The sequence below is a fragment of the Heptranchias perlo genome, chromosome 3 (genome assembly GCF_035084215.1).
Source record: "Heptranchias perlo isolate sHepPer1 chromosome 3, sHepPer1.hap1, whole genome shotgun sequence".
NCBI lineage: Eukaryota > Metazoa > Chordata > Chondrichthyes > Hexanchiformes > Hexanchidae > Heptranchias > Heptranchias perlo.
Genome location: NC_090327.1, coordinates 84,870,022 through 84,882,190, shown reverse-complemented (window position 1 = coordinate 84,882,190; position 12,169 = coordinate 84,870,022). Strand labels below are relative to the sequence as shown.

Below are 12,169 nucleotides of genomic sequence, written 5' to 3'. Positions count from 1 at the left end.
TTTCTGCCTCTACACCCTTTTAGACAGTGAGTTCCAGACCCCCAACACCTTCTGGGTGAAAAAATTTCTCCTCAGCTCCCCTCTAATCCTCTACCAATTACTCTAAAATTAGTATATATGTATATATCTTCAAAGAGTTTTTAAGTTCAGTCTAACCTATATGTCAACCTTGGCAAGAAATATGCTTAATCATTCTAGTCTGTTGCTATCCTTTCGATATACACATAAGAAAACCTACATTAGCATCTTATTTCAGATCATTAACCATTGAAGTGTCTTAAAGTTGTGTAGCACAAATCATTTTAAATCTGCACATTTACCTAATGTGACAGTTCCAGACACTTTTTCTTTGTAAAAACTAAAGATATTTAATTTGCTTTTGTGGGAATGATTACCAGACCATTGACTTCTGACCATACAGGATTTCTGTGATATGCAGAGGAAGGGAAAGGTAAATAACATGCCTTGATTTCTACACAAAAATGTCAAATTTAGAAACACCTTTTGAAAAATGTATTGTTTGGTAACAAGATCACCGTTGGTGAGAGTAGAAAGGATGGGACACAACCCCAACCGTTTGTATTTTTCCATCCTCTCCACAGATGTCTCAAGAACACGAAGCCAGAGTACAAATGCTAGTCAAATGTGAGATTCAAACACTGGTCTCGGTTTGGAGTCCAGGGCTCTAGTTTTGTAGTTATTAAAATAATTGTTTTAAAAGTCAACTAAACTTCCTGTTAAAACCTAAGTTAATGAATCTGTTTCTAAGACTGGGTCTAATCCAGACAGGCAACATATGTCTCTGCACCAGTAATCCACATTGAACCAAAAGTACCTGTAAATAGAAATAGTAAAAGGTAGGAGGAGTTTTAAACTTTTCACTGGCCAGTTCTGATCATGCAAACACTCTAGGGTTAACACCAATGTCTTGTTATTGTGAAGCTATTTCATAATATTGCCTCAGTCTCTTAATGACTTTTTAGTTTTGATAACATTTTGAAATGCTTCAATTAGAAAAGAAATGTAAGTAAATTAAGTTTAGAGTGCAGTTTCTTCAACTCATTCCTACAAAACATCATCAAGTATTTTCATCGAAAGTAAATGTAATCATTTGTTATCTTCTGGTGCTTGTACAAGTGCATAGTGCATGCATAAAGAAGGAGGAATAGCATTCAAAAGAATGGGAATTAAAATATCTGCGAATTATTTATTACTCGTGTTCAGTCAGATGAATAAAACTGTGAAGACTTACTGTTTGTAAGCGCCTTAGGGCATTTTACTACATTAAAGGCGCTATATAAATGCAAGTAGTTGTTGTGATTAAGAGGGGAAAAATAGAGTATGAGAGTAAACCTGCAAGGAACATAAAAGTGGACTGTAAAAGCTTCTACAAGTATGTAAAAAGAAAAAGATTAGTGAAGACAAATGTAGGTCCCTTACAGTCAGAAATGGGAGAATTTCTAATGGGGCACAGGGAAATGGCAGAGCAATTAAACAAATACTTTGGTTCTGTCTTCACGAAGAGGACACAAATAACTTCCCAGAAATGCTAGGGAACCAAGGGATTAAAGGAAATTAGTATTAGTAAAAGGAGGAATTAAAGGAAATTACTATTAGTAAAACAATAGTGCTGGAGAAATTAATGGGACTGAAAGCCGATAAATCCCCAGGGCCTGATAATCTGCATCCCAGAGTACTAAAAGAGGTAGCCATGGAAATAGTGGATGCATTAGTTGTCATCTTCCAAAATTCCTGCAGATTGGAGGGTGGCAAATGTAACCCCACTATTTAAAAAAGGAGGGAGAGAGAAAACAGGGAACGACAGACAGGTTAGCCTACCATCAGTAGTAGGGAAAATGCTAGAGTCCATTATAAAGGATGTGATAACAGGACATTTAGAAAATATCAACAGGATTAGACAAAGTCAACATGGATTTATGAAAGGGAAATAGTGTTTGACAAACCAAAGTTTTTTGAGGATGTAACTGGTTGAATAGATAAGGGAGAAACAGTGGATGTGGTTTATTTGGATTTTCAGAAGGCCTTTGATTAAGTCCTACATAAAAGGTTAGTGTGCAAAATTAAAGCACATGGGATTGGTAGTAATATGCTGGCATGGATTGAAAATTGGTTAACAGACAGGAAAGAGTAGGAATAAATGGGTCATTTTCAGGGTGGCAGGCGCTGACTAGTGGGGTACCGCAGGGATCAGTGCTTGGGCCCCAGCTATTCACAATATATATCAATGATTTCGATGAGGGAACCAAATGTAATATTTCCAAGTTTGCTGATGACACAAAACTAGGTGAGATTATGAGTTGTGAGGAGGGTGCAAAGAGGCTTCAAGGCGATTTAGACAAGTTGAGTGAGTGGACAAATACATGGCAGATGCAGTATAATGTGGATAAATGTGAAGTTATGCACTTAGAAGGAAAAACAGAAAGGCAGAGTATTATTTAAATGGTGATCGATTGGGGAATGTTGATGTACAAAGGGACCTGGGTGCCCTTGTACACCAGTCACTGAAAGCAAATATGCAGGTGCAGCAAGCAGTTAGGAAGGCAAATGGTATGTTGGCCTTCATTGCAAGAGGATTTGAGTATAGGAGCAAGGATGTCTTACTACAGTTATACAGAGCCTTGGTGAGACCATACTTGGAGTATTGTGTGCAGTTTTGGTCTCTTTACCTAAGAAAGGATATACTTGCCATAAAGGGAGTGCAGCGAAGGTTCACCAGACTGATTCCTGGGATGGCAGGACTGTCGTCTGAGGAGAAATTGGGCCGACTCAGCCTGTATTCACTGGAGTTTAGAAGAATGAGAGGGGATCTAATTGAAACGTATAAAGTTCTGACAGGGCTAGACAGACTGGATGCAGGGAGGATGTTTACCCTGGCTGGGGGTTCTAGAATGAGGGGTCACAGTCTCAGGATATGGTGTAGGACATTTAGGACTGAGATGAGGAGAAATTTCTTCATTCAGAGGGTGGTGAACCTGTGGAATTCTCTACCGCAGAAGGCTGTGGAGGCCAAGTCACTGAATATATTTAAGGAGCGAGATAGATTTCCAGACACAAAAGGCATCAAGGGGTATGGGGAGAGAGCGGGAATATGGTATTGAGATAGAGGATCAGCCATGATCATATTGAATGGCGGAGCAGGCTCGAAGGGACGAATGGCCTGCTCCTGCTCATATTTTCTATGTTTCTATGTCAGACATCAGTTACTGTTGTATAAGAATAGATCATTGGGGAGGGAGGGAATATAGTTTGGGATGAAGTGGAGGCCAGTAGTTAATAGATTAATAAAATATGTTTTCTAAAGTAATCAAGGAGTTGGAAATGCACAGATGTTCTGAGTTTTGATGAATAATACAACACCTTTCTCATTCAGATGCTGCTTGATCTGCTGTGCACTTCAGCGTTTTCAGTATTTATTTCAGATTTAATTTTCGTTTTACCTCAGTTCTTTTATAGTTAAAAAAAAATAAAATCCTCTCCTTCAGATGAACAATTAAAATTTTTAAAATGTATATTTATTTATACAAGAAATAGGAAGAGTAGCTATGCAGCCCCGCAAGCCTACTCCGCCATTCAATAAGATCATGGCTGATCATCTACCTCAACTCCACTTTCCCACCCTGTTCCCATATCCCTTATTCCCTTGGGTGAAATTTATTATAAATTAGGACAACTATAGTCCTATTTAATTATTTGCTGTGACTAATTACTTACACAATAAAAAAAATTGATAGGGACCAGCTCTCACTTCAGAAAAATTGGCTCATGCAAATGATGGCTGGCTTCGGCTGGCATTGATGGAGGCCTGGGAGCAGTGGTCAGCCTCTGGTGGTGCATGACCACGGTAACTGGGAAGAGAACAGAGAGATTTGATGCTTTGCCAGTTACATATATTTTCTTAAAATTGTATTTGGTTTAAGCTTAATCAGCATGTTGAGAAGCACCAGGCTACAGAGGCTCAGCTGGCAGAAAAGAAGTTGGAGTTATTAAAGACCCAAGTTGCCCTTCATCAGCTTGAGGAGAAATACTACACCAGTACTGCATCCATGCAAGACCACATTGCGAGAGAACTGCGGTGAGGAGATTATGGACTTGTACTGTATTTTCTTTATAGTGTGAAGGGATTTTAAATTGAGCCCAATCCACTTCTTTAAACATTCAATGTAAAGCAGAAATGTTTGTGATGGTAATGAAGGGGTTTAATTTCTTGACATTTCCAGTGATTATGTTTCATCCAGTAATCATGTAGGAATACATGAAAATAGCATATAATTGAAATTAATGTCTTTGTAGCTTCACAGGAGCGAGAGTCTGTTTGTTTCCAGTGTGAACGTGGCATTTCTTTTTGCTAATAGCATCCTGCACCTTGTACGTGCAAGAATTTTCTACCCTAAACAAATATTTCTTCTGTAGACTTCTGTATACAGTCCTGATGATTGAATTTTTTTGCTCTAAAAATGGAATTATCCAATAATTTGGATTAAGCATGTAAATAATAAATTGAGTTTAATGCTAAAAATGAATTCAGATAATTCAGTCCCTTCATTCAAATTAAGAGCAGTAGACTGTACACCAGTGGTTTTCAATTTTTTTTTTGTATGGAGGCCCCTCTGCAAATGCTGACATGCTTCTAGGGAGTCTGTCCTAACTTCCAAAAGATAATGTCAGCTACCCAAAGGAAACATTTTTTAAAATAATTAATAAACAGCAACAAAAAGTGCTAATCAATAAATACAGAAAAAACATGAAATATAGAATTTTCAATGCACTGCATTCATGGTGTGCAGTATACCTGGCACAAGATTGAAGTAGGTGTCAGCTGTGGCTCATTGGTAGCACTCCTACCTCTGAATCAGAAGGTTGTGGGTTCAAGTCCCCCTCCAGAGATTTGAGCACATAATCTAGGCTAATACTCCAGTGCAGTGCTGAGGGAGTACTGCACTGTCGGTAAATGCAGTCATTCGGATGAGACGTTAAACCGAGGCCCTCTCTGCCCTCAGGTGGATGTAAAAGATTCCATGGCACTATTTCGAAGAAGAGCAGGCAGAGTTCTCCCCGGTGTCCTGGCCAATATCCCTCAACCAACATTGTTTTTTTAAAAATTCAAATTATCTGGTCATTAACACATTAATGTCAGTGGGACCTTGCGTTTCCTATATTACAACAGTGACTACACTTCAAAAAGTACTTAATTGGATGTAAAGCACTTTGGGACATCCTGAAGTTGTGAAAGGTGCTATATAAATGCAAGCTTTTTTTTCCTTGAGATTCTGGATCCCCTTGGAGATCCTGCTGACCCTCTAGGGTCAATGGACTCCAGTTTGAAAACCTGTGGGAGTCATGCATAACTTTAAAAAAAAAAATTGGCAATCTTGGATCAATATTCTGTCTTCATCCCTTGGACTCCTAATTGGTCCAAGGAAATGCCTCCTTCCCTGGGACGACGTTTTGTCAGTTTACGACTCACTTGCTATGACAGTAATAAAGCTACTGGTATTTCCATACCGGGGATAGCTTTATTATTGTAATATTAACATGAACATTTTAAAATTATTTTTAATTAAAATAGTTTTTAACACAATTCTGTTCACCATGAGATTTTTTGCTGTTTGCTATTCATACATACATTTACAAGTTTACTATAATGAACAGTTTAACATTTTTTATAAATAAAAAACAAGAAATCTGTATCCCGCTTCCCTTTTTTTCACATTGATTCTCCAACTGTTCTATTTTTATTCTATGTTTTCCGCCATCTAAATCAACCTAATTTTTCTTTAATGTTGAAGCTTTTTAGTTTCATTCTTTGTCCTTCTAACTCAAATTCCAAAAAACCATAGGCGTTTACAGCACAGAAGGAAGCCAGTCTTGTCTGCTGGCTCTTTGCTAGAGCAATCCAACACTAATCCCACTGCCCATTCTCTGCTTCAAATGTTTATCTACTCTTTCCTTAAAAGATGCAATTCTCTCTCTCAATTACTTCTGTGGCAAAACATTTCTTGCTCTGCATAAAGAAATTTCTTCTAACCTTTCTCCTCACTCTTTTAGTAGCAATTTTAAATTGATGACCCTTTGTGACTGACTCCCCAACCAGAGGAAATTGTCTATCTGTACACTATTAAAAATCTTGATAATTTAAAAAACTCTATTAAATCTTCAGTCTTCCAATGCAAATGATCTCAATATCTTAAGTCTCTCCTAATAAGTATAGGTCTCATTGCTGGTATCATCCTGGTGAATTTATTTTCTATATGTTCCATGGCTTTAACGTCCTTTCCATAATGGGGGGCATCCAAAACTACACACAGTATTCTAACTGTGGCCTAACCATTACTGTGCACTAATTTATTACCTCTTTGCTCATGTACGTATGCCCCTATTTGTAAAACCCAAAATGCCATTGGCCTTTTTATGGCTTAATCTATCTGCATCACACTTGAAAGAATTACATCTGTCTTACTGAAGTCCTTTACAGTCCTCCTCACTGTTTGCCAAACCCCCTGCTTTTGTCTCATAAGAAAATTTAAATATTGTGCACCTCCATCCAAGTCCAAATAATCTATACACAAGATCAAGAACAAAAGTTAACTCTGCACTGATCCATGGGATGGATACACCACTTCCATTCCTTTTTCAATATCCATTGCTTCACTACTGGTGCACTGTGGCTGAAGTATTTACAATGTACAGGATGCAGCACTTCCCTCCCCTATAATCTCTACCACCAAAAAGAACAAGAGCGGCAATAGCATCGGAACATCATCACAGCCAAGTTTTCCTCCAAGTCTCACATCATCCTGCCTTAAATATATAATCGCCATTCCTTCATCATTGCTGGGGCAATATGCTGGAATTGTCTATCTAAACACCATTGTGGGAGCACCATCACCACAAAGATTGCAGAGGTTCAAGAAGAAGAGTCACCACCATTACCTCAGGTTAACTATGGATGGGCAGTAAATGCAACCATGCATCCAGAGAACGTGTGAAATATACCCTGCATTTTATTAGGTTGAGTGATTAACAAACCTACTTTGAACATATTTTTCAGGGATGAAATCAGCAGTCTGCAGCAAAAGCTGAGGGACACAGCATTGTTGGCAGAGGAAGATAAATTTCTCAGGAATAAAATGGCAGAAGACTGTGGCCGTTTGACAAAGGAAAATGTCCTCTTGCACTCTCAGGTGCTGGAACTAACTAAAGAGCTGGAGAGGGTAGGTACATTTTAAGGAAATTAATTGGCTATTAGTTTACATAACTAATATATTAGACTAGCACTTAATATGATCACAGGAGAGGAAAGCCTGAAATTAGGTGGGTGGGGGGGGGTGGTGGTGGTGGAGGGAAGCGAGAAGGGGGAGGGAAGAAGATCCATACTTTTGATTTGTTTTCCATGCATCATATTAAAAATGTGACCGTCAATTGAGCAGTATGTTGAAGGCTATTGCTACGGATCACACAACTCTGCTAAATTTAAAAACTATGAGTATAATTAAAATAAATCTAAAAGCACTCCCACTAGCTAAGTTACAAACTTGTTATTAGAAATTCTATTTCCATCTGTTTTTTAATATGCTGGGTTTGGCTGGTTGAAATAAGCAGGACTGGCAGTTTGGAAAGGTTGTGCTTAACTCTACTCTCATTGCTAGATATAGGGCTGTGCAGAGAACAGACCTCTCTGAACAGTCAGTCCTGCCAGATTCAAACACGCAAATGCAGCAACATAAAAATATAACCAGAAGTCAAAAAATAGTACAAAGTGGGGGGTGCTGTGGGAGGGAAAGTCACTGGAACTTTGCAAAGTGAATAGGCAAAATGTCAGATATTTCAGATGGATAGGAAGAAAGGAAAAGGTGGTGGGGTCACTCTGTTAATAAAGGATGAAATTAGTACAATAGTGAGAAATGATCTTGGCTCAGAAGATCAAGATGTAGGGTGGAGGTAAGAAATAGCAAGGGTAAGAAATCACTGGTGGGAAGAGTCTATAGGTCCTCTAACAATAGGGCAAAATATAAATCAAGACAATGGGGGCTTGTAAAAAAGGTAATGCTATAATCATGGGTGATTTTAACTTTCATATAGATTAGACAAATCAAATTGGCAAAAGTAGCCCTGACGATGAGTTCATAGAGTTTATTCGGGACTGTTTCTTAGAACAATATGTTGTGGAACCAACCAGGGAACAGGCCATTTTAGATCGGGGAATGGGTAATGAGACAGGATTAATTAATGACCTCAAAGTAAAGGATTCCTTAGGAAACAGTGATCATAATATGATAGAATTTCATATCCAGTTTGAGTGTGAGGATCTTGGATCTGAAACTACTAAATTAAACCTAAATAAGGGCAATTACAATGGCATGAGAACAGAGTTGGCTAAAGTGGACTGGGAAAACAGATTAGAAGTTATGACGGTGGATAAGCAGTGGCAGACATTTAAAAAGATATTGTATGACTCTCAACAAAAATATATCCCAGTAAGGAGGAAAGACCCCACGAGAAGGGTGTACCAACAATGGCTAACTAAGGAAGTTAAGGATGGTATCAAGTTAAAAGAAAAGGCATACAACATGGCAAAGATTACTGGTAAGCTCGAAGATTGGGAAAACTTTAAAAACCAGCAAAGGATGACTAAAAAAATAAGAGGGAGAAAATAGATTATGAGAGTAAACTAGCAAGAAATATAAAAACTGACAGTAAGAGCTTTTACAATTTTATGAAAAGGAAGAGAGTAGCTAAAGTAAGTATAGGTCCCTTAGAGGATGAGACTGGGGAAATAATAAAGGCATTGAACAGATATTTTGAATCTGTCTTCACAGTAGAAGACACTAAAAGCATACCAATAATAGTAGATAATCAAGGGGCAAAGGGGAGGGAGGATCTAAAAACCATCACTATTTCTAGAGAAAAAGTACTGGGCAAACTAATGGGTCTGCAGGCTGACAAGCCCCTGGACCCGATGGCTTGCATCCGAGGATCTTGAAAGAAGTGGCTGCAGAGATAGTGGATGCATTGGTTGTAATCTTCCAAAATTCACTAGATTCTGGAAAGGTCCCAGCGGATTGGAAAACTGCAAATGTAACGCCCCTATTCAAGAAAGGAGGATGACAGAAAGCAGGTAATTATAGGCCAATTAGCCTAACATCTGTCATTGGGAAAATGCTAGAATCGATTATTAAGTAGTAGCAGGACATTTGGAGACTCAAAATAAAATCAGAGAGTCAACATGGTCTTATGAAAGGGAAATAGTGTTTGACAAATTTATTAGAGTTCTTTGAGGAAGTAACGAGTAGGGTGGATAAAGGGGAACCAGTAGATGTAGTGCATTTGGATTTCCAAAAGGCATTCGATAAGGTGCCACATAAAAGGTTATTGCACAAGGTAACAGCTCATGGTGTTGGGGGTAATATATTAGTATAGAGGATTGGCTCACTAACAGAAAACAAAGAGTCGGGATAAAGGGGTCATTTTCAGGATGGCAATCTGTAACTAGTGGGGTGCCACATGGATCAGTGCTGGGGCCTCAACTATTTACAATATATATCAATGACTTGAATGTAGGAAGCGAATGTACTGTGGCCACATTTGCTGATGATACAAAGATAGGTGGAAAAGTAAGTTGTGAGGGGGTGGAGAGGGGGACATCGGAGCAGGAGACATCGGACATCGGAGCAGGGTGCAAAAGTAGGTTCATTTAGTGTTTTCACTTCCGTCTATGGTTTTTTATTTAATTTATTTAGTTTCTTGTTCCCTGATCCGGCGTGAATCAGAAGCGGTGGGCAAGCCGCCCAAGTTAAAAATCTTTCTAAGTACTTAATCTGTCACAGGTAAAGTGCCTTAAGTACCTCAATGAGGTACATTTGACTCTAAGTGTCATCCCGCCAGCTTTAATTGCCGGCGGGACTTCCATTTTCAGGTCGCCCGCGTGGACACAGGAGGGGCACTGGGAAACTCGGAAGTCGGCAGGTTGGAGACTGCTTCCAAATCTGAATGAGATTTCCGGAGTCCCCCGCCTCCTAAACTCACCCCCCAAAGTGTCTGCAAAGGGATATAGATAGGTTAAGCGAGTGGGCAAAAATTTGGCAGATGGAGTATAATGTGGGAAAATGTGAAGTCATCCACTTTGGTACGAAGAATAAAAAAGCAAAATATTACATAAATGGAGAAAGACTACAGAATGCTGTGATACAGAGGGATTTGGGTGTCCTCGCACATGAAACACAAAAAGTCAGCATACAGGTGCAGCAGGTAATTGGAAAGGCAAATGAAATATTGGCCTTTATTTCAAGGGGGATGGAGTATAAAAGCAGGGAAGTCTTGATACAACTGTACAGAGTGCTGGTGAGACCATACCTAGAGTACTACGTACAGTTTTGGTCCCCTTATTTAAGGAAGGATATACTTACATTGGAGGCGGTTCAGAGAATGTTCACTAGGTTGATTCCAGGTATGGAAGGGTTTTCTTATGAGGAAAGATTGAGCAGGTTGGGCCTAGACTCACTGGAGTTTAGATGAATGAGAGGAGATCTTATTGAAACATAAGATTCTGAGGGGGCTTGACATGGTAAATGCTGAGAGGATGTTTCCTCTCAGGGGAATCTAGAACTAGGGGGCATAGTCTCAGAATAAGGGGTCGCCCATTTAAGACAGAGATGAGGAGAAATTTCTTCCCTCAGAGGGTTGTGAACCTTTGGAATTCTTTTCCCCAAAGAGCAGTGGAGGCTGAGTCATTGAATATATTCAAGGCTGAGTTAGACAAATTTTTGATCAGCAAGGGAATCAAAGGATATGGGGAACAGGCGGGAAAGTAGAGTTGAGGACAGAATCAGATCGGCCATGATCTCATTGAATGGCAGAGCAGGCTCGAAGGACCAAATGGCCGACTCCTGCTCCTATCTCTTATGTTATGTTCTTATGCCTCAACCTGTTGTTTAGATACCTTTCGCCCAGTGGGGAGTATTTTTATTCATTGTACTCTCCTAGTCTATTATTTTTCTAGAGACTCATCATAATTTAGCTTTTTTTTTTGGAAACAATTTTATTGACTACATGGAGACCCTTAGGTTGGAGCCAGTGATGTCATCAGTAGGGAGCACGCCTGTCAGTCCCAGGGTGGCTCCATAGAAATAACAGAAGCTGTGGCTTTGGCTCAGCTTTCAGTCAGTCTGGAACATCAGGACTCCAGCAGACTGCGTTACCAACGGGGAAATCTGATTTCCAGCTGGTATTGTGGTATCCTGTGGCTCTTGGGTCAGATTGAATCAGGGTATTTTTGTTTTCATTGGAGCTAGTCTGGGATCAATGAGCATTTCCCTGTCGATGATGTTACTGGAGCAGCCGAGCAGGGAGGGAAACTAAATGAGAGTCTATATGGGTAAGAATGTTCTAAATTCTTGGCAAAAATCTCAATCAAAATTCTGATGAATATATTATATTTCTATATAAAATGTAGGGTACTTTGAACAAAAAGTATTTCACCACTGTCTCAGCCATTTGCTGAATCTCTTGGGAGAGGCTGCGCAGAAATTCCATTTAACGGCTAGCGTTTATGGTGTGCCTTTAATGTAGCTCCATGTGTATCTGATGGTCTGCTAGCATCCTTCTCTTAATGGCAGAATCACTGTCATTAAGAGAAGGATGCTATTAATGGCAGCTTCACTTCCATATCAGCATTCTCTGGCTTCCTTGTGCTCTACCTCATCATGTGCCAATTCATCTTTTGCACTATCCGTACCCCTTTGAGTGAGTGGCTGAATGCAAGGGTAAAGGATAGGGTAGGTGAACAGTTATCAGTGTTACCAGAGGTAAAAGGCCTTGCTCTTCAGAAATCTTCTCTGCTGTATCCTGGCATGCAGCCTCTGGAGGAAAAAGCAGTACTATTACCTTTGGTCTGCTACTTTGAGGCTATCTTCTGAGAGTGGTAGTTGAAGAGCTTGAAGGATGCATAGAAAGATTAAATACAGTGTACATTCTCACAAATTCACTGAAGGCACAGAGACTTCCACATCTCCATCTCTAACTGCCGGGCTAGAGTAAAGTTGAAGGTAATTAATGCCATTGCTTCCTCTTCATGTGTTGTTAAATGCCAGATGTTGACACATCTTACCCAAGAGGCCTGGCGTTATAAGAACATAAGAAATAGGAGGAGTAG

The 12,169-nt window shown here is 39.5% G+C and overlaps 1 protein-coding gene across 2 annotated transcripts in view; it reads left to right on the top strand.

Annotated features, from left to right (window-relative positions):
* The window catches only part of LOC137306736 (protein BCAP-like), a 49,019-nt gene that overhangs the window by 12,584 nt on the left and 24,266 nt on the right, over positions 1 to 12,169 (top strand). Inside the window, exons 3-4 of one of the 2 annotated variants that reach the window (XM_067976107.1) lie at positions 3,939 to 4,093; positions 7,070 to 7,232. In XM_067976107.1, the coding sequence (XP_067832208.1) occupies positions 4,065 to 4,093; positions 7,070 to 7,232 (192 nt within the window). In that variant the 5' untranslated portion in view covers positions 3,939 to 4,064. Of the gene's footprint in view, positions 1 to 3,703; positions 4,094 to 7,069; positions 7,233 to 12,169 lie in introns of those variants that run through there. The other variant, XM_067976112.1, reaches the window with a different exon arrangement.